Source organism: Cyprinus carpio, chromosome B10 (assembly GCF_018340385.1).
Source record: "Cyprinus carpio isolate SPL01 chromosome B10, ASM1834038v1, whole genome shotgun sequence".
NCBI classification, from domain to species: Eukaryota; Metazoa; Chordata; class Actinopteri; order Cypriniformes; family Cyprinidae; genus Cyprinus; species Cyprinus carpio.
Window position 1 is genome coordinate 6108939 of NC_056606.1, and position 26230 is coordinate 6135168.

The 26230-nt window shown below is 35.2% G+C and overlaps 2 protein-coding genes across 4 annotated transcripts; one reads left to right on the forward strand and one right to left on the reverse strand.

The window, feature by feature from the left end:
• Positions 1-5684, forward strand: ak3 (adenylate kinase 3). The gene is made up of 5 exons (XM_042732237.1): positions 1-324; positions 2333-2452; positions 2536-2708; positions 4049-4167; positions 4665-5684. Exons 1-5 carry the CDS (start codon positions 177-179, stop codon positions 4780-4782), a joined length of 678 nt encoding a protein of 225 aa, XP_042588171.1. The 5' UTR covers positions 1-176; the 3' UTR covers positions 4783-5684.
• Positions 5685-7946: 2262 nt separating this feature from the next.
• On the reverse strand, positions 7947-26051 carry LOC109097724 (hsp90 co-chaperone Cdc37-like 1). Of its 3 annotated transcripts, XM_042732239.1 has the most exons (9): positions 25802-26048; positions 19009-19062; positions 15300-15515; positions 13811-13907; positions 13610-13725; positions 13394-13516; positions 11304-11477; positions 10802-10873; positions 7947-9242 (listed from the first exon to the last, which is right to left on the reverse strand). In XM_042732239.1, the coding sequence occupies exons 1-9, from the start codon at positions 25877-25879 to the stop codon at positions 9129-9131; spliced, it is 1044 nt and encodes a 347-aa protein (XP_042588173.1). In that variant the 5' UTR covers positions 25880-26048; the 3' UTR covers positions 7947-9128. The 3 variants fall into 3 exon arrangements, with proteins under 3 accessions (XP_042588173.1, XP_042588172.1, XP_042588174.1); XM_042732238.1 differs by lacking the exons at positions 13394-13516; positions 13610-13725; positions 13811-13907; positions 15300-15515 and adding exons at positions 16885-17007; positions 17103-17218; positions 17304-17400 and having other exon boundaries at positions 18790-19062; positions 25802-26050; XM_042732240.1 differs by lacking the exons at positions 10802-10873; positions 13394-13516; positions 13610-13725; positions 13811-13907; positions 15300-15515 and adding exons at positions 16885-17007; positions 17103-17218; positions 17304-17400 and having other exon boundaries at positions 18790-19062; positions 25802-26051.
• Between the last annotated feature and the right edge of the window lie 179 nt (positions 26052-26230).

A 26230-nucleotide genomic window follows, 5' to 3' on the forward strand; every position in this document is an offset into this window, starting at 1 on the left:
GACGGGCTTAATCTGGGAATAAAACTGGAGTTGCGTATTTGTCGTTTTGACTCCAGAGAGGACTCCACATCCCTACAGTCAGTCTGCACAATCTAGACTACACAGGACTGCAGCTGTGAAGAAGAGATATTAATTTGACTCCACACTGAAGGACGCAGTTTGGGAGAAGCAGGAGCATGGGTCTGCAGACTGTGTTCCGCGCGGTGATCATGGGGGCCCCGGGCTCAGGCAAGGGGACCGTGTCCAGCCGGATAGCGCAGAGCTTCGCCCTGAAGCATCTCTCCAGTGGAGACATGCTGCGGGCCAACATCGAGGCCAAGACAGGTAAGACAGCCCCAGCTCTGTCCTCTCACACCATCTCAGGTAATATTATTCACACAAACGATTAAATAACCTAAGCTTTTTCCGTTCGCCGCGAGCGCACTTCAGCTTACTTAATAGCTTTGATAAATAAATAAAAAAGGCTGCAAAACTTAAGCTTCGGTTTTATGCCTGAAAACAGGGTATTGTCTATAATTACAGGTTACTTATCAGCAGAACTGGGTCTTAACTTCGGTCGTGTCTCAAAACGTCGCGCGCTACCTCGCCTATCTAGACAGCAGTTTTGAAACATCGCGCTTTTCAGATGAGCTCTCGCGTGCGATGCCCAAAGATAACCGCGTTTGGAAAGAGTTAGACGGGTCGCTAGGTTTACACACACCGCCTTTTGCACATTTAGTTTTATTTTTGAGCTGAAATGCACGAAAGAGTTAACGATGAAACAGTTCCGCTGATACATTTTTCCACGCCCGCCTTGTTGTGTGACATCGAGCTCGCTCTTCTTCTAGTGCTGTCTGGAGAAACCATTAACGTCGAGCTCGGGGTTTCTGCTTGTGCTGTTACTCTCTTTTTAATGCGTAGACTGTCTGGTATCTTCAAATATTTGTACTGTAGCTTTTAAAGGCGATGTCTTTCTTCAAAGAATGTGCCTTGCACACTAAACATGTCTAAGACTGTTTACTACAAATGATTTACAACTGAATGAAGCCCAAGCCTGCAGTGCATTCAGATTTGCTCCACAATTCAAGTGTTTGTACTGTGTTCTTCTGTGCTCTTTAAATAACGTTCTTGTAGCAGTAAGCACAAATGGATGCCAGATGTGTGTGTGTGTGTGTGTGTGTGTGTGTGTGTGTGTGAGACAGTGGGTGATGTATGTAGCATCATCAGTTTTCTGGTGTGCAGTTCTACCTACCACAGCCCAGATACAGCATATGACCAACATATAGAATCATATAGACCACATATGAATTTAGCATGAGAGAAATATTTAAATGTGAGTTTCATGCACCATATACTGTACAGTTATAACTTAAAGTAAGACCTTAAAGGGACAGTTCACCCCAAAATGTCAAGCGTTTAGTTGCCTTCATGTCGTGAAAACCCGCAGGACTTCTGTGTAAGAAGATGTTTTGAAGATTTTATGTTTCAAGAACTGCTTAATCCAAAAGTAGTTTTGAATAATTTGTATGCATGCAGATTTTTCGAGCTCCTATTAATTGGGATACATTAATTATCTGTACTTTAAAAAATTATATTGTCCATCGCAGAACTATTTACGCAAAAAAAAAAAAAAGAAATATTATGGTAGAAAAACTTAACTACTACTTGAACATTTGGGTCGGTAAGACTTTTTAAAATCATTTTTAAATATAGTAAAACAGTATTATTGTGAAAAAATATTAGAATTTAAAATAACTTGTTTATTTTAATAATGTAATTGTTTATGTAATTATATTTTATGCAATATATTATGTAAGAAATTCCTTTGATGGCAAGGCTGAAGTTTCAACACCCGAATAAAGGTATTAAAGGTAAAATATTTAGCACTTATCAGAAGAAGTGTAACAGTGGGTCACAGGACGATTATTAAAAAGTTATTACAATGTGTAGAGCCACCTGAAGTTCATATATCTGTTACTACAAGCTCATTGTAGTGGTCACACATCATTTTCATATGATTCTTAAGCCAAGGATGTTAAACCCGACAGCCTTCATATCTGAAACAGTGAATTTAATTAAATTTTCATTGTTAAATCATTTAGCGGTATTTCAAATAATAAAATTAACACCAACACATTTAATTTTTTTTGATGATTGGCGGATGCATCATATCCCTGTAAATATTTTATTATTAATTAATAAATTAATTGTACTTTAATGTTAATAAATAAAATGTATTAATAATAAATACATTATTAAAACAATTCAAATAATTGTTTTTACTATGTTAATGTCTTGAGTTTCTTCTGTGCTTACTAAACAACTGATGAGCTCTTATGCACCTTATGTGCAGATTTGGGTCTCCTGATGAAGTCGTGTATCGATCAGGGTCAGCTGGTTCCCGATGATGTCATCTCTCGTCTCGTCCTGTCCAGTCTGAGGGGTCTGGAGCAGACCAGCTGGCTTCTGGACGGTAACTCTCACCCCGCTCGCCTGAGTCATGTTACTGATGAATTGTGCAGTTTAATCATGGTCTCCTTCATATTGTCCCGACAGGGTTTCCTCGTACTGTGGCTCAGGCCGATGCCCTGGACAGCGTGTATGATGTGGACTCTGTTATAAACCTGGACGTGCCTTCCCAGACGATCCGCGAGCGTCTGACCTCTCGCTGGGTGCACCTTCCCAGCGGCAGGGTCTATAATATAGACTTCAACCCGCCTAAGAAGCCAGTGAGTCCTCTGATCCTTTTATATTCCAGATCATTTCCTCAATCACGTTTAACATCACTTCAGGAAACTAGATAATTCAACAATAGAAACAGGAAGTCGAACACTCCTGTTCATACGAAAACGCCAAACTACACTGCAACAAATGGTGTGAACATCCATTCTCCATGAAAACAGATTTTGTAACCGAAATTCAAAATGCATATTTTCTGCAAGCAATAATAGTGAAGTGTTCATAGCATCAGGTAAATAGTGTTGAGTTTTATGAATAAAGCATAAAAGAGGTGTGTTTTTTCTTAATAGACTAACATTAACTGTGACCTGGTTAAACTGGATTGTTATTAGTAATTGGTTTTTGTGCTGAAATGGAGTTAATTCACCCAGAATGCCTAAATAATGTGAAAAAGTAGGACACTTCTTTTAAAAAGAGCACTTGTTATGCAAATAATATACTTTAAAAGTATGGACTTAACTTAAAATGAACTTAAGTACATCTTTATATGTAATTACATTATTACTTGTCTTTAAAATATGGTTAAAGTGAACACACACACACAGATACACAAATAGTCTTTCTTTAAATGCTGTATAATAAAATAAAAGTATTAAATAATAATAATCATTAGAGCTGTAAAAAGTACAAACTAAGCATTGAACCCTATGTAAAATCTGTGTGTTAAACTTGTAAGGAGTCCAAAGTGTTCCTGTGGTGAAAGTAGGTCATGCTGTTTCACAACCTGGCACTCAAGACAGATATGAACACTTCTGTTTACTTAGGAATTTATTCAAGGAACTTTGCTCTCATCCATGCAATAAAACTGGAGCAGGTGGAGGAAGTCATGGAAAAAGAGTCACGAGGCCAGAAAAATGTTGCTTAAATAGTTTTTGCTGTACTTTAAAAGATAGTTTAGAAAGTAAAACTGAACAAAGAATAGCTGTTTATATCCAAGATGTTACAGAAATTGACTTTTGTCTACTGCCACAAACCAGTGAGTTTGGTTTTTGTGACACAAAACTCTTTCCTACTTTTTAACATTTTGGTCCTCTTTGCAATCATTTCTTTAAGACAGCATGTGATAAACTAATACAGCACAAGCCCAGTGTGAAACCGTGTTTGTCAGTTTGGCTCAAATACAGCTCAAGCTTATATCAACACAAAACTGTGTCCCTGAAGGTCACCTCCGTTCAGCTCTGGAACTTATCAGTGACTGCCAAAGACTGTTGACACTTTCAGTACATGAATTCTTGAGATACGGTAGCTTTATTTGGGTGATTATGGCACATTTAAAAGTGTGCTCTTTGTGGTGGAGGCCTGCGGTGATGTCATGTACATTTGTGCACAGGGTCTTGATGATGTCACAGGAGAACCGCTGGTCCAGAGAGACGATGACAGTCCTGAAACTGTGTCCAGGAGACTCAAGGACTATGAGAGACAGACACAACCAGTTCTAGAGTATTACAGGTACTGTACAGGAGCCACAGCACTTCACACACATGTGTTTTCTTTATGATTTATGTTGAATGAAAGAATTCAATAACACATGCATAAGAAAATGTTTAGGGGATTATTAAAGGAATAGTTCACTCATGTTCACACTCATATGATTCTAGATCTGAAAGAATTGATTTCTTATGTGGAAGCAAAAAGAAGATATTTAGCAGAACGTTAATGCTGCTCTTTTCCATACAATGAAAGTGAGGCTGCTGAGCTCTAAAAAGGACAAAAGAACAATGCTAATATATTATTGTCATGACAACTCTCTTGAGTGATTTGCATGGTAAAGTACATGCCAGTGTTTTATTTTATAAAAAATAAAACGTTTCTTTTATTTTAGATTTTGGGATGATGATGATGAGGTAGAATGATTCCTGTAAGCTGGACTGATGATGTCATTTAATATGAATAATGATGTGTTTAGGTCATTGCATATGATATTCTCTCTCTTTGTACTTGAACAGGAGTAAAGGAGTGTTGGAGACCTTCTCAGGAACTGAAACCAACAAGATATGGCCTCACGTTCATGCCTTCCTGGCCAGGAAAATCCCAGGAAACCAGCAGGCTATGGGAAAAGCGTGATTGCACAACAACCTTGAGGACTTTCACCACAGCTGAAGTACACTGTTGGACTCGAGCACAATGCACCTCTGTGGCCTTAAGCAGTCTACTGTATTTGTCCAAGCCTTTGGTGTCACCATCTGCTTTTATGCCTTTGTGAGAAAGTTAGTACCAAACTAGATGTTTATGGTCAAACTAGTCTATTACTGAGCTCTAGCGCTGTCATCTTAAGGAAATAAACCCAGCTTAGAGTGTTAGAGGTAGGCATACTAAGATTAATAGTTGACTCCAAAGTTAATCATTCTCAACTTTCCATTTAGAAGAAGTGCCCAACCCATAAGGTGGACACAGTGGCTCCAAAACATTCCAGTTTATTGTCCATAATGGCCTTTTAATATTATTGAAATTTGTGCATACTAGAGAAGTATTAATTTAAACATTTCACAAATGAATGCAGAGCAAAATTACAATTCAGACCTGATTTTTGAATGTTCTGTCATTTTTGTACGAACCACTGTGGCCATAATTGGCAAAAACACTGTCTAATTATGAGTCTAATGCTTTTTCTATTGTAGATCATATGAATGTTAATATTTTTTGAATATACAAAATAACGTATTTTTAATTAAGAGAAGTTTGCACAATACAATAAATAATAAAGGGAAATAAAATCTATAATGTGTTTAAAATTTATAAAATGTTGTTTTGTAAGTCCGTTTGTATTGATAAACCACTATTGTGTGGTTATGAAGTCCTTGACCACCAAGAAAGTGCAAAGTGTTTATTCATCTAATTTTATGGCACAGTTTACGAATCACTATAAATTGTAGTGATTGAAAACCTGCTATTGAATAATGGAGAAATTAAGTATAATGCAAAGCATGGCATTTCACAAACAACTGCAATAAACAGAGAAGCTCAAATCTTGTTAGTTTTTCTTTTGGTAGTGAATCATATGAACAGTTCTAGATTTTATATATATATATATATAAATACATAGATATATATACAGTGCCTTGCAAAAGTATTCAAACCCCTTCATTTTTTTAATGTTTTATTATGTTGTAGCTTTATGTTAAACTGCTTTAAATTACTTTTTTCCACATCAATCTACACTCCATTCACCATGATGGCAAAGCAAAAACAGAACTGTCACAACTTTATAAAAAATGAAATAAAATAAAAGTACATTGCATAAGTATTCAAACACTTAACTCAGTATTTAGCTGAAGCACCTTTACAGCCTCAGATCTTTTGGGGTGTGATGCGGCAAGCTTTGCACATCTGCATTTGGCAATTATCTGCCATCCTTCTCCTCATCTCTTCACCTCTCAAGCTCTGTCAGGATTGATGGGGGTGGACACACATTTTCAGGTTTCTCCAGGAATATTTGATTGAGTTCAATCCCAGGCTGTGGCTGGGCCACTCAAGGACATTCACAGTGTTGTCTATAAGCCACTCTTGCTGTGTGTTTAGGGTCACTGTCCTGTTATAAGGTGAACCTTTTTTCCAGTCTGAGCTTCTGAATGCTCTGGACTGGGTTTTCAGTTTTCATATTTTGGTTCACTGAGCTTTTCTTCTACTCTGATGAGTCCCTCAGTCCCTGCCGCTGAAAAACAGCCCCTCGGCATGAGGCTCCAGCACACTTTACTTTTGGGATGCTACTCTGCAGGTGATGAGCAGAGCTGGTTTCCTTCAAACATGATGCTTAGAATTGAGGTTCATCAGACCAGAGAATCTTGTTTCATAGAGTCTAAGGGCCCTTGAGGTGCTTTTTTTTTTTTGCAAACTCCAAGTGTGTTTTCATGTGTCTTCATTGAAGAGAGGATTGAGTTTGGCAACACCAGCATAAAGCCCAGGTTGGTGGAATGTTGCAGTGATGTTCTTCCTTCTGTAAGTTTCTCCCACTTGCATATATGATCATGGAGCTCAACTAGAGTGTCCATCAGGTTCTTGGTCACCAGTTTAACCAAAGCTCTTCTCCAGCTCTAGGAAGAGTCCTGGTTGTTTCAAACTTCTTCCATTATGGATAATGAAGGCTACATACTTCTGTGAACCGTCAATGCAGCAGAAATGTTTTTTGAACTCTTCCCTAGATGCATGGTTTGATGCAATCCTGTCTCTTTTTCACCTCAGGGCTTAGTCTTTGCTAATATGCATTTTCAGCAATTAAACCTTTTATTAAGATGTGTGTGCCTTTCTAAATCATACTCATTCAATTGAATTCGCCACAAGGTTAGCTTCACTCAAAGTGTGGTAACATTTACAAGCAAAATTAATGCTCCTGTGCTAAATTTCAACTGTCCCAGATAAGGGTATGAATACTTCTATAAAGATAAAGTTTTTATTTTTATCTTTAATACATTTGCAAAGATGTTAAAAACCTGTTATTTGCTTGGCCATCATGGTGAATGGAGTGTAGATTGATGTGGAAAAAAAGTAATTTAAAGCAGTTTAACATAAGGCTACAACATAAAAGATGAAAATACTTTTGTAAGGCACTGTATGTATGTATGTATTGATTGGAGTGTTTTTTTATGTGGATGTATGTTTGTGTAAGGCACTGTATGTATGTATGTATATATATATATATTCATAGTGCTGTCAAACGATTAATCACAATTAATTACATCCAAAACAAAGTTTTTGTACTGTGTGTACTGTGTATATTTATTTTGTATATACAAATACACACACATATACTATATACATATATATTTTTTATTTATAATCATATTCATATAATGTATATTTAATATATAAACAACATTTTTCTTAAATAAAGACACCGCACTGTTTACATTATATTTTTTGGACCTAAAGATTAAGTGAGTAGCTTAAAAGAAATAAAGAAATGGACAGTTTTCTCTATCAATATCTCCAAGACACATTCAATATTTCTCAACCACTCTCAGATGTTTGTGTTTTTACAACACCGTCACATGTATTAACTTTATGACCGGTGCCTTATGTTCCTTTTGTTGAGTGGACGTGCCGCAAAAGCACGTATCGCTCATTTGATCCTTTCTGCTTTCGACCAAAAAAGCCCCCAGGCCAGTTTATTGCCTAAAAGTAGTCCGAGGTAAATCCCTCACACAAAGAGCTAGCCAACACATTTATAAAATGCCAAGACGTTATTCTAATTAAAATAAACTGCAAAATTAAAGATTTCTATCAGTCAGCAGTACTGGTGGTCTAAAGATTTAATTGAGGATTTTGATCTGATTGTAAAGATTTGCACAATGTCATCACAGCCATCATTTAATATTACACACATCGTGGTTTGCTGTATATGCTCTTTATGTAGCACAAGCAATGCACACTAGCTGGATGTGATAAGCAAACAGCATCGGCGGTGTTTCAATGCAATTACTGCAATCAACAGAAGTCAGTTTGATGGTGAGGCAAAATGGCATCTCTAAAAGTCTTATTTGTTGGGATAGTTCACCCAAAAATGAAAACTGTCATCATCCAAACATACATTGCTTTCTTTCTTCTATGAGAAATGCATGAAGAGACATTTCGAAGAACATTTCTTGTTTTTGATCATATAATGAAAGAAAGTCAATGGGGTCCAAACAACATTGACTGGATGCCATTGACTGTCATTTTATGAATAAAACAGTTTTGTGTTTTTAACGTCAAGTCAAACAGGTTTGGAACATCCTAAAATGTTTTTTTTTTGGGTGAAATATCCCAATTTGTGACTTTTGACATCATGTCAAACTCAACAGCCCCAGTGCCTTTATCATCCGGTTCACATTTTGCTAGTGAACGTGTCTCTCTTTCATTATAACTGAAGGTAACAATATTATATTGCTGGTTTTAATGTTGTACTACTTGAACTTTTTGCAAAGGTCTCATTTCCATCGTGAAGATAGCAAATTGGGAGTTCCTGCTTCGCCTTAGTGTCATTTTGTCTATCTGCAGGAAGCCGACTGTTATCTGCCGTGTCCATGCACAGATGACACATGAAACAGTTCCCAGATAGCAGCTGGAGTCTGAATGTTCAGTGGACGTTGTAGATTACAATCCAACGGCGGAGAACAACAAAAAGAACATGATATAAAAAGCTTGATTTAAACTATGAGGTTTTCCTTTGCACTCCTGCATTACTCAAAATGCTAAAACAGAAGAAGTTAGCAACAGAAATGTAAGAAAATGTGCACAAAAATACAAGTGCCTCAAAATACAGTTCCCTATCTCTTTTAAAATACTTTCTCTTTTAAACAAATATAAAGTGCAGCACACATCCAGGCACGGATACGAAAGAAAAAAAAATCTGAGCACAGCTCTTGTTCTTCCTGTCCTGCGACCCAAAGCTGTTTTCCTTGTGAGGTTTCGTCGGGGACTGCTAGTCTTCACTGCTAGCTCTCCATCATTCTCCACTCGTCCGTTTCTGAACTTTCTTCTTTGGAGGCTCGTGGTATATTCGTCCAAAGTCCTGCCTCCAAGCAACGCTTCACGTGGTATTCTGCCACCTGTTATGAGCGAGGAAGAGGATGTTAATAAATAACAGAAAAAGACGCTTGCAGAACACGAGATCAGTATGAGGAACAGGAAGTGAGCTGTATACTGAACAATGATCAAAAATCCTTATAGGTCACCCAAAAATTTAAATCCTGTCACCATTTACTCACTCGTGTTAGTCCAAACCTGTACGAGTTTCTTTCTTGCATGCAAACCATGAGAAGAAACTTTGAAGAATTGGTATGCTGCTCTTTTCCATACAATGAAAGTCAATGGTGAAAAATCACATTTGAAATTTTGGCAAATAATTTAAAGGTTTTCTTAGGTGTAGCTTTCCTCATTCAAAGCTATCATATTTTAACGAAGTCTCTTTTATCAAAAAATGTTCTCAAAAATACACACAGTAACATTTTGAAGTATTAGAATTTAAATTTCATATATTTTAAAATCATCATTACTCCAGTCCTCAGTGTCACATGATCCTTCAGAAATCATTCTAATATGCTGCTGATTTGCTGCTCAAGAAACATTTACAGTCAATTTAATGCAAACAAGTATACAATCTAAAAGAACAACATTTTTCTGACTCTTAACCTTTAAATGTTACTGTAAGGAGCTGTTTGGTCTACATTTATGGTGTCTTTGTGTCATTTTGGAGCTTGAAAGTCCCTGGTCCCCAATTACTTTTATTATATGGAAAGGAGCAGCATGAACATTCTACAAAATATCTCAATTTGTGTTCTATGGAAGAAAATGAGTCATACAGGTTTGGAACAACATGAGGGTGAATAAACGACATAATCTTTTAGTATTTGTGTGATCTGTCCTGTTATAATCTGCACATCCACTCTTACGCAGATCTGCAGGGCAGGAAGAGGGATTAATGCAATGCTGTTGCAGATTAAAGCTATTATGCAATTCTTCCTGTGTCTCTTGGCTCTCATTCAGCTCGTCTGTGTCAGGTTCAGAGCATGTGCTCTCTGTGGTGACAAGTGAAAGTCATGGAGGAAGTGTTCAAAAACCTGAAAAATGTGTATAACCCCGAAATGACCCTGGAACACGCCATCATGTTTTTGTCAGACAGGGCTGCATGCTTCCTAAATATATAACACTGCACCTGATTTGAAGGGTTGGGAACCAAGAACCATTTATTATTCAAAATTAATAAAAATAATTAGTGCTGTCAAATGATTAATCGCATCCAAAATAAAAGTTTTTGTTTACATAATATATAAGTGTATACTGTGTATATTTATAATGTATATATAAATACAATACACACACATGCATGTATATATTTAAGAAAAATGTATGTTTATATATTAAACATTAAATATAATCATATAAATGTATATACATGTAAATATTTTCAAAATATATACTGTATGTGTGTGTATTTATATATACACATAATAAATAAACACAGCAGGCACACAAATATTATGTGAACAAAAACTTTTATTTTGGATGCGATTAATAACGATTAATTATTTGACAGCACTAACAATAATAAAAAAAGACTGAGCCTGACTGAGAATGGTTGACAGGTTCTGGTGTTTTGCAGCGTTACCTGCGGGTTCATGCTGCTCAGCACGCTCTGAAGAATCTGTATATCCTGCATCTGAATGCATGTTTTCAGCTCCTGCAAATTCAACATTTGACTCATTTTAGATTTTGTTATAGCTTCACTAATGTTGAAAAGTTGAAAAGTATACTTTTATTTAGCAAAGACATATTAAATTGATCAAAAGTGACAGTAAAAACACTTTCATAGTCATAATATGAATTCTATTTCAAATAAATGATGTTCTTTTGTTTTCAGCATTGAAAATAATTTCTGAAATGTTTCTTGAGCAGCCAATCAGCATATTAGAATGATTTCTGAAGGATCATATGACACTGAAGACTGGAGGATGCTGAAAATTCACAGGAATAAATTACATTTGAAAATATATTATGTGCTTTGGTTGCTTCATGTAGAATATGTGCTTTGGTTGCTTCATGTAGAATAGTGATTTTTTGATTGTTTGGATAAAAAACATAAAACTGAGAGATTCAATAATCTTTTGTACCGGTGGCAAAGACTCCAAAACCTCCTTGGGGTCGAGGCGACAGCCTGGCGGTGTGTTTTGGTGCACTGTATCCTTTGGGGTTTCTCCTTTTGATTTCATGGTATACTCTTTAACCCTCTGCTTAAAGTCGTTGAGTTCTGTGTGGAAGACATCCAAGTATCCCTCCTGCCCTGCCTTAAAGAAAAGAAAAAAAAAAAAAGAAGAGCAAACCAGATTCAAAATGATTCAATATGACTGAGGTTTGGATGAATGTGTGAATATGAACTTCATCTGTGTCTATATAGCTTTGTGTCCTGGCCTCAGGCTGTCCGTTATGTCATGTCTCTCACTAGTGCTCACTGACATTATTGCATAACACCCAGACTGACTACATTAAAGACTGCATTTATCTGATCAAAATATTGCAAGATATTATTACAATGTAAGTGTTTTTCTATTTTGAACGTTTGTAAAATTTTCCTATACTTTTTTCTATTTTAATGCGTTAAAATGTTTTTTCCTGTGATAAAAGCTGAATTTTCCTTCTGAAATCATACTGATATGATGACCTGCTGCTCAAGAAACATTTATTATTATTATTATCTATTTTGAAAACAGTTGTGCTGCTATATATACACTACCATTTAAAAGTTGAATAGTAAAATAGTAATAGTGGTGTGTTTTTTCTTTACATTTATTCAATACATCAATACATTTATTTTCATTATATTGACATTAATAATGTTACAAAATAATTCTATTTCAATTTTTTTTTATTATATTGATTTTAATAATGTTACAAAAATTTTAAAGCTTTAAAGTGCTGGGAATAGTTGTGTGAAATGCTTGAAAGTCATTAAAAACAATTCTCTCCTTTAAAAGGTTGTACAAAGCCTGAAATGAATAACGTAATAACATTCGACTATTTCTGCCACAACACCATGGTTACAGTTAGCGTTAATACTTCTGGTTTTCTGCCATACGTCAGCACTGTTTATAGCAGATAATTCTGTGCAGAATTTGAATGATTCGCACTAGATCCAAAGACTATAGAATACACAAGACATGTCACTCGTATAGTTTTGAATGGGGAAAAATGCAACGCTCAATATGGCTGCTCTATCGCAAGAAGCCCCGCCTTCTGAATGAAAGAGCCAATCGCTAATCGGTAAAGTCAGTGCATCACTGCAGCTGCCGTTAGAAGTCCCGGTTGCTATAGAAACAGCAGTGAAATAAGCTTTTTTAATGCTATTTGAGTGGAATAAACAACATTTATGATACAGTTGTTGTCAGCTTTCATTGGTGATTTTAAATATGAAATTTAATTGTAAGCTTGTTGACCAGTTTTCCCATTCAAAAAAGAGATAGGAGCTGCACTTGCATGCCCCAGCGGTGTTTCAAAGATGGGCGCAGAGTGACATAACTGGCCTTAAAGGGACTTTGCTAGATCTCACAGCAAGCTTATTTATTGTCAGGCGAATTCAAACACTTCTCACCGGATCTTGTGACGCGAAATCAACTTTGGTTCCCGAGTAAACTATTCTGAGCTCAGACAAGTTTGTTTGCGTTGCGGTCCGAGCTGATAAAACAGGTGAGAACAAAATGATTACGAAAACGCTGATTTATTTTTGTAAATTATTTTATTTCAGTTAGTTTTTCAAAAACTGTCGTTAGTTTTGTTTCGTTTTAGTTTTTCAAATATTTTGACATTTTTATTTCAGTTTATGGAATTGTTTTTCATCAGTCGTTTTCATCTTTGTTTATGAAAATAACCTTGGTTTGCATTGCGGTCCGAGCTGATAAATGGTCCGTGTTATGTTTGAGCTGTGCAGCGTGGACCAGTGCCAGCACGACCGCTCACAAAATTTGTGAGTGCTGAAAATTTGTGAGTTCCGTGTTAAAGTATAACAGGTCTGTGTGTATTGCTTTGTAGGTATAAAAAGCCCTTGAATTAATCCAAACCTTTGACCAGTAGTGGATTGAGGACTTGAGGACTTGTTTCTGTACCTCTCTGGCTAAATAAGTCATGTACAGTAAGAGATGTGTGATGTATTGTCCAAAACACCACTGGGAAAAGCACAGCAGAAGTTGAAGGTGATGTCTGCACTTACTTTGGCTTTCTGAAAGAACTGACGGAAACAGCCTCGTGGGTCCTGCTGGGTGTTGCGGGCCATTTCCAGAATAAACTGCATGACCACGACCTGATGAGCCACCTGCTCCATTAATGCCTCTTTCTGCAAAAGATCCAGACAATCAGGATCAGTAGTAGGTCGTGGAGGCACACACTAGTACATACTGCAGAAACAGTACAGCTCGTGTGCACTCACTTGCTCTGCCTGCAGACGGAAGCACCACAGGATCAGGTAATTGGCCGTTTCTTCACAGATGAGATGGTGGTACTCTGCTAGAAAGCGCTGACTATCATCCCACCTCCTCAACATACCTGTCCAATCAGAACAGAGAGGACAACCTCAATTCAGATGAACAATCTCCATTAATAAACACACAAATCAAGCTCCATGACTTACCAAAATGTTTCAAGAGTTCTTCATTATGCTGGACGAAGCTTAAGTTCTTATTGTGATGGGATTCATTAGGCCAAGACTGTGAACTGTTTATGATACTCTAGGAAACAATGAGAAAAGGGGCACATGTACACTTATAATATAATATAATTGTTAAAAAATATGTGACCCTGGGGTATATTTTTAGCAATAGCCTAAAAAACATAGTATGGTTCAAAAATATCGATTTTTCTTTTATGCCAAAAATCATTAGGATATTAAGTAAAGATCATGTTCCATGAAGATTTGTAAATTTCCTGCTGTAAATATATCAAAACATAATTTTTGATTAGTAATATGGAGAATTAATTTGAAAAATTTCAAAGGGGATTTTCTCAATATTTGATTTTTTTTTGCACCCTCAGATTCCAGATTTTCAAATAGTTGTATCTCGGCCAAATATTGTTCGATCCTAATAAACATACATCAACGGAAAGCTTATTTATTCAGCTTTCAGATGATGTATAAATCTCAATTTAAAAAAAATAAATAAATTAAATTAAAAGTTTTGTGGTTCAGGGTCACATATATGTGTTACTTACAGAATATTTATTTTGTGTAAGCTTATTATCCACTGACAATGAAGAAACTAACACTTTTGTTGAATAAATAGTTCAGGAATGACATTTCAAGCTCTTTTGGAGCAATATCCTGACTTATTAATTCACATTCATTATAGGGAAAAGAATGGCCAGGATAGTCAACATAATGCTACCGTTTGGTTTGCAAAAAACATAACTATTAAAAACATTCAGTTTTGAACTAATATCTGAGTGGAAGTCTATATTTAAAAAGTCTACACTACCAGAAGATTTTTTACAGTCTCTGTAATGCATTTATTTGATCAAAAATACAGAAATATTACTACAATAAAAAAAATATTATACATTTAAAAATGTAATTTATTCCTGTGATCAAAGCTGAATTTTCAGCATCATTACTCCAGTCTTCAGTGCCACATGATCCTTCAGAAAGTTGATTTGATACTTAATTATTATTGGCGCTCAATTAGTAATAATGTTTTTATTGTTATCAATGTTGAAAACAGATTTGTGTAAACAATACTTTTTTAAAAATTATTTGATGATTAAAAAGTTCAAAAGAACAGCATTTATTTCACATATGCACATATACATATACAGACAAATTATAAATGTCTCTACTGAGATGATCAGTTTAATATTTGAGCGATGAATGAAAAGTAATACTGACCATAAACTTTTGAATGGTAGTGTATATTTAGCTGTTCAAAAGAAAGTAACAAACATAACTGTATAGATATTCATTTTATTCATACATTTGCTGTTAGCCCTGTTCCCAAAACATCACGGGCCTCTAAAGAGGAAATGCAGCTGTGTGTTTTATATTTAGACTGAGATCACAGTCGCAGTGGTCTGTATCCTACAATGCTCTGATAAACATAAGATTTTTCTAGAGTGCTGTTATGAGATACCTTGTCAAACACATCTCGGCTGGCCTCCGGGCACAGAGTGGGGCTCCGTCCCAGCATGATCTCTTTATGTCTCCACTCCTGCTCGGTCTGAGAGAGCTCCGCGGAGGAGGCCAGGGCTCGGGCGCGCTCCTGCTCCACAGACTCAGAGCTGTGCAGCTCCAAACCACAGAGCTGGTCCTGCGCCTCGGCCAGCTGCCACTGCGACGCGATCGAGGCCTTCACACAGCGCTGTTTCAATATTCATCTCCGAGAATCCTTAAAATTCAAATTGGATCATTTTAAAGCTTTAAAGTGCTGGGAATAGTTGTGTGAAATGCTTGAAAGTCATTAAAAACAATTCTCTCCTTTAAAAGGTTGTACAAAGCCTGAAATGAATAACGTAATAACATTTGATTATTTCTGCCACAACACCATGGGTTACAGTTAGCGTTAATACTACATTCTTGGTTTTCTGCCCATACGTCAGCACTGTTTATAGCAGATAATTCTGTGCAGAATTTGAATGATTCGCACTAGATCCAAAGACTATAGAATACACAAGACATGTCACTCGTATAGTTTTGAATGGGGAAAAATGCAACGCTCAATATGGCTGCTCAATCGCAGGAACCCCCGGCTTCTGAATGAAAGAGCCAATCGCTAATCGGTAATCACTGCAGCTGCCGTTAGAAGTCCCGGTTGCTATTACAAACAGCAGTGAAATAAGCTTTTTTAATGCTATTTGAGCGGAATAAAACACATTTATGATACAGTTGTTGTCAGCTTTCATTGGTGATTTTAAATATGAAATTTAATTGTAAGCTTGTTGAACAGTTTTTTTCCCATTCAAAAAAAGAGATAGGAGCTGCACTTGCATGCCCCAGCGGTGTTTCAAAGATGGGCGCAGAGTGACATAACTGGCCTTAAAGGGACTTTGCTAGATCTCACAGCAAGCTTATTTATTGTCAGGCGAATTCAAACACTTCTCACCGGATCTTGTGATGCGAAATCAACTTTGGTTCCCGAGTAAACTATTCTGAGCTCAGACAAGTTTGTTTGCGTTGCGGTCCGAGCTGATAAAACAGGTGAGAACAAAATGATTACGAAAACGCTGATTGATTTATTTTTGTAAAATTATTATTTTATTTCAGTTTAGTTTTTCAAAAACTGTCGTTAGTTTTGTTTCGTTTTAGTTTTTCAAATATTTTGACGTTTTTATTTCAGTTTATGGAATTGTTTTTCATCAGTCGTTTTCATCTTTGTTTATGAAAATAACCTTGGTTTGCATTGCGGTCCGAGCTGATAAATGGTCCGTGTTATGTTTGAGCTGTGCAGCGTGGACCAGTGCCAGCACGACCACTCACAACATTTGTGAGTGCTGAAAAAAAAAAAACCGTCTCAGTCTTGAGCCCTGTAGGCATTCCTTAAAAAATAAAAAGCCCTTAATTAATCCAAACCTTTGACCAGTAGTGGATTGAGGACTTGAGGACTTGTTTCTGTACCTCTCTGGCTAAATAAGTCATGTACAGTAAGAGATGTGTGATGTATTGTCCAAAACACCACTGGGAAAAGCACAGCAGAAGTTGAAGGTGATGTCTGCACTTACTTTGGCTTTCTGAAAGAACTGACGGAAACAGCCTCGTGGGTCCTGCTGGGTGTTGCGGGCCATTTCCAGAATAAACTGCATGACCACGACCTGATGAGCCACCTGCTCCATTAATGCCTCTTTCTGCAGAAGATCCAGACAATCAGGATCAGTAGTAGGTCGTGGAGGCACACACTAGTACATACTGCAGAAACAGTACAGCTCGTGTGCACTCACACTTGCTCTGCCTGCAGACGGAAGCACCACAGGATCAGGTAATTGGCCGTTTCTTCACAGATGAGATGGTGGTACTCTGCTAGAAAGCGCTGACTATCATCCCACCTCCTCAACATACCTGTCCAATCAGAACAGAGAAGACAACCTCAATTCAGATGAACAATCTCCATTAATAAACACACAAATCAAGCTCCATGACTTACCAAAATGTTTCAAGAGTTCTTCATTATGCTGGACGAAGCTTAAGTTCTTATCGTGATGGGATTCATTAGGCCAAGACTGTGAACTGTTTATGATACTCTAGGAAACAATGAGAAAAGGGGCACATGTACACTTATAATATAATATAATTGTTAAAAAATATGTGACCCTGGGGTATATTTTTAGCAATAGCCTAAAAAACATAGTATGGTTCAAAAATATAGATTTTTCTTTTATGCTAAAAATCATTAGGATATTAAGTAAAGATCATATTCCATGAAGATATTTTGTAAATTTCCTACTGTAAATATATCAAAACATAATTTTTGATTAGTAATATGCATTGCTAAGAATTAATTTGAAAAATTTCAAAGGGGATTTTCTCAATATTTTGATTTTTTTGCACCCTCAGATTCCAGATTTTCAAATAGTTGCATCTCAGACAAATATTTTCCGATCCTAATAAACTACACATCAAGGGAAATCTATTTATTCAGCTTTCAGATGATGTATGAATCTCAATTTTGAAAAATGTACACTTAAGAAGTTTTGTGGTCCAGGGTCACATATATGCGTTACATACAGAATATTTATTTTGTGTAAGTTTATTATCCACTGACAATGACGAAACTAACACTTTTGTTGAATAAATAGTTCAAGAATGACATTTCAAGCTCTTTTGGAGCAATATCCTGACTTATTAATTCACATTCATTATAGGGAAAAGAATGGCCAGGATAGTCAACATAAATGCTAACCGTTTGGTTTGCAAAAAAACATAACTATTAAAAACATTCAGTTTTGAACTAATATCTGAGTGGAAGTCTATATTTAAAAAGTCTACACTACCAGAAGATTTTTTACAGTCTGTGTAATGCATTTATTTGATCAAAAATACAGAAATATTACTACAATAAAAAAAATATTATACATTTTAAAATGTAATTTATTCCTATGATCAAAGCTGAATTTTCAGCATGAATACTCCAGTCTTCAGTGCCACATGATCCTTCAGAAAGTTGATTTGATACTTAATTATTATTGGCACTCAATTATTAATAATGTTTTTATTGTTATCAATGTTGAAAACAGATTTGTATACTTTTTTAAAAATTCTTTGATGATTAAAAAGTTCAAAAGAACAGCATTTATTTCACAGACGCACATATACATATACAGACAAATTATAAATGTCTCTACTGAGATGATCAGTTTAATTTTTGAGCGCTGAATGAAAAGTAATACTGACCATAAACTTTTGAATGGTAGTGTATATTTAGCTGTTCAAAAGAAAGTAACAAACATAAGTGTATAGATATTCATTTTATTGATATATTTGCTGTTAGCCCTGTTCCAAACATCACAGTCCTCTAAAGAAGAAATGCTGCTGTGTGTTTTATATTTAGACTGAGATCACAGTCGCAGTGGTCTGTATCCTACAATGCTCTGATAAACATAAGATTTTTCTAGAGTGCTGTTATGAGATACCTTGTCAAACACATCTCGGCTGGCCTCCGGGCACAGAGTGGGGCTCCGTCCCAGCATGGTCTCTTTATGTCTCCACTCCTGCTCGGTCTGAGAGAGCTCTGCGGAGGAGGCCAGGGCCCGGGCGCGTTCCTCCTGCTCCACAGACTCAGAGCTGTGCAGCTCCAAACCACAGAGCTGGTCCTGCGCCTCGGCCAGCTGCCACTGCGACGCGATCGAGGCCTTCACACAGTGCTGCTGACTCAGGCACAGAGACGCCATGCTCTCCGCACTGGGCTGTGATGGGACACAGAGAGATAACGCTCACAAAGCCCCAAACAAATCATTACAGGCTGCATGGAAGATTCAGATGTTTATAAAGAACATCGCTCTGGTTTTCTAACAAATTCAGTCTTTAAAGACAGTGACATTGCTGATTTGGATGTTCTGATGTTTTTAAAGTAAGTGGTTCTGGTTTTCTAACAGCTGTTTATAAATATATAAGGATTAGTGCTGTCAAACGATTAATCGCGATAAATGGCTTCCAAAATAAAGGTTTTTATTTACATATGTGTGTGCACTGCGTATACTTATTATGTGTATATAAATACACACACATACAGTATATATTTTGAAAATATTTACATGTATATATATTTATAAGAATATAATTTATATTATATATATAAATCTATTTAATAATAATAATAATAATAATAATATAAATCTATTTAATATAATAATAATATATATAAATATAATTATATAATATATTAACATTTTTTATTTTTTATGTAATTTTTTGATGTATGGTATATATATTAAATGTACACAGAAATATATTTTATATTATGTATTTTTCTTTTGGATTGCAATTAATCATTTGACAGCATTAAAATGATTCTAAAAAAAATGAAAATTATATTTTAAAATATTCAAATAGAGAACAGTTATTGTAAATTGTTGTGTTGCAAAAAAATTAGAACACCTTCCTGAAAGTTACTAAACAAAACTAAATACATTTTTTCCGGGGGCAAGTGAAAGGCAAATTTTGATGAACAGGTAAGTATTAGAAACTTTAAGTTTCTTGACAATTAAGAGTGTTATATAACTGAATTATACTCAGACTTATGCAGACAGCAGTGAAAGCACTTGGGACTTATTTCTCAGCACAAAAGAGGGCAATGGTACAAGAGGTATGCCAAATCATAGTTTTAAGTGTGAAAATATAAAAAAGTAACACAGAAATTAAAAAACAATGGACTTGTGGCAAGGTCCCTGAAATAATCAAGCATTCACTTTAAGCTTTCAGTGATTTTCTCTGCTAGGAAAAAAAGCAGGAACAAGTGTCTCAAAAGCTTTGAAAAAGTGAGTTCATCTCATACAGTAAGATGCAACGTGCTGAAGTGAAATGCATGGTCCAAAACTACCTACTGTAGCTAAAGCGCTTGTTTAACTCATCAAAGGCGTATATTTACAAAATATGGACCTCTGGGAATCCATAATCTGGTCTTATGAGACCATAGTAATCCTTCTGGATCTAACAGCGTACAACATATTATTGTGTTGCTTGAGGAGGAGTGCGGTGAGAAGTGGTTGTCACAGTGAAGCTCAGTGGTAGTGAAGCTCTTCTGTAGGGATGTGTGAGTGCTTGAGGTGTGAGTAATGCTGTCATGAATTTACAGAACACTGTGTGATGGAATACAAAAACTGGAAACAGAAGATGCTACCCTCTCCTCATTCCCTGCACTGTTAGGCGTAACTCTCGAGCACCCGAACAGGACTCTGCAGAGATGAGCTGAGCAACACTCTCCAAGAAAGATCAGGACATTTAAGGAGTGAAACAGGACAGATCTGACAATTTGTCATGAACTTTTACACTTTCTGCCAAGAAGGGCCACAGCAGTATAACTAAAGTTAAAGAGGACACACAGAGTATTAGATTATTACATGTTAGTTAACTTTAATCAGGGGTGTACTAATCTCTCCAACCCTTTATTAATTTAATTGGTTGGTTTATTTATTTTTTTTATATAATATAATGTAATTGGCATATTTATATTTTTTTTTTTAATTATAATTTTTGTTTATTTTTTTTAAATTTTTACCATTTATATTGAGTTACCTAATTTATGTTGAGTACTGTGTATTTGTGTTTACATAGCCTATATATTTATATACTGTATATATAAACACACACACACACACACACACACACACACACACAAGTTATTGTAGCATAATACATCTACAAAAGTGATTTTCTATCTATCTATCTATCTATCTATCTATCTATATCTATTTATTTTTGTATATTTATTTTTCTAAAGTGATTTTCTATCTATCTATCTATCTATCTATCTATCTATATATATATATATAAATAAAAGGCGATCATACTAAATTATATTAAAATGATTTGCTGATAAATGGGTAAAACTTAGTGGTGCGTTATTCAAATGAATTGCTGATAAAAAGATTGGTAAAGATTTAAAAGACAATTAATTAGTTTTTGGGGGTTCCCTGTGATATTTTTATTGATTTTTGTTCTAAATACGACTGACGAGATTAGCCTACATTTCAGTAGTAAAAAAATGAGAACAACATATATATTGTTGGTAGTAAAAAAATGAGAACAACATATATTGTTGACAGTTTTTGCTCAGGAAAAAAAAATAAAAAATTCTAATTAAACAGGAGATGTTTGAATCTTTTTGATCTCAAGAGTATGCAGTTGCTGACTCACTCTAAAGCACTGCAGTTACTACACAGATACAAACACAACTGTGAGGCATCAGACTAGCAGTGGGATTTCCATGGATCTAATAATCAAGCACTCATTATCCTGAGCTGTCAGAACAAGCTTGTCAACACACATCGTAGTTTATTTGTTTTAATCCTCCTCGATTTGTTGCACATAATAACACATAAAGACTCTAGCAGCGGTGCTAGGGACCGTCTACAAAGAACATGAACATGATAAAACGATTAATATTTTTCCACCGGAATGTTTTTTATAATTAACAAAACAAGAGCAATTTGTGCACCAAGGTCTTTGAAAGATATAAAGACAAACACTTATAATGCTCACTTGAATTTCAAATAAGAAATATTGTAAACAAGATACGTGATAGTGGTTATTATTATATTGTTACTATTAATAAATATATTAATAAAAGAAAGACAACATTAAAAAGCATTATCATTCCATAATCCAGTGGTTATGCAGTTGACTGATTCCAGGTCCTTGTTAGAACTTTTTTTGTTTTTTGTTATATTCACAGAAGTATGACACCAAAAAAGTAGAGGCTACTGAAATAAAAACAAATAACTAAATTCATTTAAAATAAATAAACTCTTCTGTATCAACCTCATGGTGTGTGTCTTGTTATTGTTTTCATAAGAACATTTTTATATATTTGTTCTAGTCACAGAACTATAACAGAAAACATGCTGTTGAAATTCAACAATTAAGACAACGCTGGCGAAGAGTGTTGTTTTGCAGTTGTTTTGACTTGAATTTTAAAATAGAATTTTAATAAATTAATTTATAACACACATTTTTATTACACAACTTCAATGGGTGTGTCTTGTTACAGATTAGACAAACATTTTGATGGTGGTTTTAGCCACAGAACTATAATAGAACACATACTGTAGAAAATGAAACCAATACATGATTTAGTTCAGAATAAATACAGTCTTCTATTCTAGCTTCAAAGGCTGTGTCTTGTTACAGATTTCTTAAAGAACATTTTGCAGTTGTTTTCATTGTTAAGTGATGCAGAAGTGATGCTAGAGTCTCCAGTATCACTGCCCCCTAGAGGAAGATACTGCAGGTGTTTTGACTGAGTTTGACATTCAAAATATTTTAATAAATTAATTTAAAATGCATACAGTTTTCTATCTCAACTTCAAAAGGTGTCTCTTGTTACCTGGGCCTAAAAGAACATTTCCGTGCAGGTTTTACTCTTATTTGTAATTCAGGATACATGCTATTGAATTAAATTCAAATCTGTTAATAAATTAATTTAAAATGCAAGCAGTTTTCTTTCTCAAATCCGAAGGGTGTGTCTTGTTACTGGTTCCTAGAAGAACATTTTGATGGTGGTTTAGCCACAGAACTATAATAGAACACACACTACTGAAAATGAAACCAATACATGATTAGTTTCAAATAAATACAATCTTATATCCCAGCTACAAAGGCTGTGTCTTGTTACAGATTTAATAAAGGATATTTTGCAGTAGTTTTCATTGTCAAAAGCGATGCTGAAGTCATGCTACTGACATTAGTATCAGTGTCTCAGTGTTACTGCCCCCTACAGGAATGTGCTGCAGGTGTTCTGAACGAGTTTGACGTTCAAACTTATAAATTCTTTTAAAATCAATAAAGTCTTCTGTTTCAACTTCAAAAGGTGTGTCTTGTTTCTGATTTCTAAATGAACGTTTCAACTCAGGTTTTCCTCTCACATGTAATTCAGGACACATGCTTATAAATTAATTTAAAATCATAAATTCCATTTCTTTTTTTTTTTATTTTTTTTTGAGTCTCTTATTTTTCCTGAGCAGTTAAACTGTCCACTATTCTTCATAAAAACTCTCCAGTTCTCACAAACTCTTTGGATAAATTGTACTAATTGTACATAAAGGTTTCTTCTGAAGCTTCTTACATAATTCAGTTATTATTTTGTCTTGTGGACTAGATGTAAACATCTCTGATGCATAATATCTTACTTGTGACAGCATTAAAAAATAAAATGCATTTTGTGTAATACCTCTTATTTTGATAAAATAATTAACATTTTGCCCACAAACATATCTTCATAGAACTATAAGTCAGAATAAACTCCAGTCAAATGGACCCTTTGCACATTTTTGTGCTTTGACAGCTAGCAAAAGTTTATATTTATTTATCTTTTTACTGTTATTTATAATCACATTTCTAAATGTTACCATCCAAAATAAACCATTTAAATTATTATTAATAATAATAATAATAATAATAATATGAACTAAAAAAAAGTTTTTTCAATAATTCAATCTTTTTTCATAGTCATCAAGTTTTTATTATACATTTAACAAGACTGATTTCTTTTAATACTGTCTGTAACATGATGTTTTTAGATGGATTGAATACAGTTGTTTCCTGTTTAAATATTTTTTGTATTTACATGACATTTTAATTATTGAACATGATTTTTAAATACCTTCTGTGATGTGATTTTTTAATAACGACGTTCATTAAACAATATCTTTTCCTGTTTGAATATATTTTCTGTATATGTCACTGAAATAACATTTGGGACTGTCCTCAATGTTTTACTCAAAAGTACAGTAACTTTTTGTTTTAAAAAGGCTAGGATAATACATGTTATCTTTTAAGAGTGCAAGACTACTTTTAGGTGTTGGTGGTGCATGGATGGAAATTTTATACTGATTTATGTGTGTGTGTGTTTGTGTGTATTTGTAGAGCTATAGCTACATTGTAATTTGTGTTGTTCCATATTTACTTAAAAAATAATAATGTACTATATGTCAATAAACTAAAATCTCTTTTGGATTAGCATTTCATATACAGTATGCAGTGGTGGCCAAAGTTATTTGAACACTAGTATTTTCAGCAGCTAAAAATGGATTTAAGTCAGTTATTTCTATCTTTTGCTGTAGTGTGTCAGTAGGAAATAGCCGTTTACATTTCCAAACATTCATTTTGCCATTAATTGTAATATTCCTGTGAGATTTCTGTCTGACAGCAGGCAGCGCTCCACACAGAGATCTGATCGTCATCCGTCTGTCTGGAATGACATACAACCTTGGGAGAGAATAAATCCAGAAGAACTCAGACAACGAGACGCTTCAAGAATCCTACTGTTTAATTCAGTCGCGTGTGTCCTGAATTACATGTGAGAGTAAAACCTGAATTAAAACGTTAATTTAGAAATCAGAAACAAGACACATCATTTGAAGTTGAAACAGAAGACTTTATTGATTTTAAAAGAATTTATAAGTTTGAATGTCAAACTCGTTCAGAACACCTGCAGCACATTCCTGTAGGGGGCAGTAACACTGAGACACTGATACTAATGTCAGTAGCATGACTTCTGCATCGCTTTTCACAATGAAAACTACTGCAAAATATCCTTTATTAAATCTGTAACAAGACACAGCCTTTGTAGCTGGGATATAAGATTGTATTTATTTGAAACTAATCATGTATAGGTTTCATTTTAGGTAGTGTGTGTTCTATTATAGTTCTGTGGCTAAAACCACCATCAAAATGTTCTTCTAGGAACCAGTAACACGACACACCCTTCGGATTTGAGAAAGAACACTGCTTGCATTTTAAATTCATTTATTAACAGATTTGAATGTATCCTGAATTACAAATGAGAGTAAAAGCTGCACGGAAATGCTCTTTTAGGCCCAGGTAACAAGACACACCTTTTGAAGTTGAGATAGAAACCTGTATGCATTTAATTAAATTAATTTACTGAAGGTTTAAATTTAAAACTCAGTCAAAACACCTGCAGTATCTTCCTCTAGGGGCCAGTTATACTGCTTTTTCTCAATTGTTCCATTTCAATAACTTTCGTTGTGCTATAGCTCTGTGAATAAAACCAACATCTAAATGTTCTTTTATGATCCAGTAATAAGACGCACCACTTATATTTGATAATCATTTTTATACATTTCACAAGTGACGCTTTTAGATGGAATAATTGTGCCTTTTGCTCTTGGGTTTGCACTTTGCAGACGGTCCCTATCCTGCACTTTTACATTATAAGGTCTATCAGTAACTTACAACACCTTAAGGCAGATTAAAACTCACTGTGTGTTCTCTTCTACATCTGAAAACAATAAGAACACAGTCTGTTTCTAATCACTGCGCTACATCTACTGCTGAAGCGTCCCTCGCAGTGATTTACATCACATTTCCGCACGGTTTCAGGTTCAAACACAACCTCGCATTGATCTGAAGCGCACTCACAAGGCACTGAGGTGTGAATGGAGCACTAGTGAACTTTGTGAGTACCTCGTGTGGCTGCGCGCGGGGCATGTTTTCCTTTCGGTCCGGTTCAGCTTGAAACACTCCGCCTCCAAACCACTCCATCTCCGCGGACGTCTCCTGCTGTTTATATCGCTCACGACCCGAGAAACACTCGCAACTCTCCAGTATTTAAGCGAGCAGAGACAGTTATTTTCAGGTTATAACATCAGCAGTCCTCTCTGCAGCTCTTTTGAGCTCCTTATGACAACTTCCGTGCTCTGACGCACTCGCTCGTCACGTGACGTTAGACGCTAATCACATGATACTGTCCCTTTAAAATTGAACAATATTTATTTATTTATGTATTTACAAATGTCATATTTTTATATTAAATTACATTTGTTTACGGATTTATTCAGTGGCCATTTAGGAGCATATTTGGAGCAATAAACATTTGGAACAAAAACAATAAAT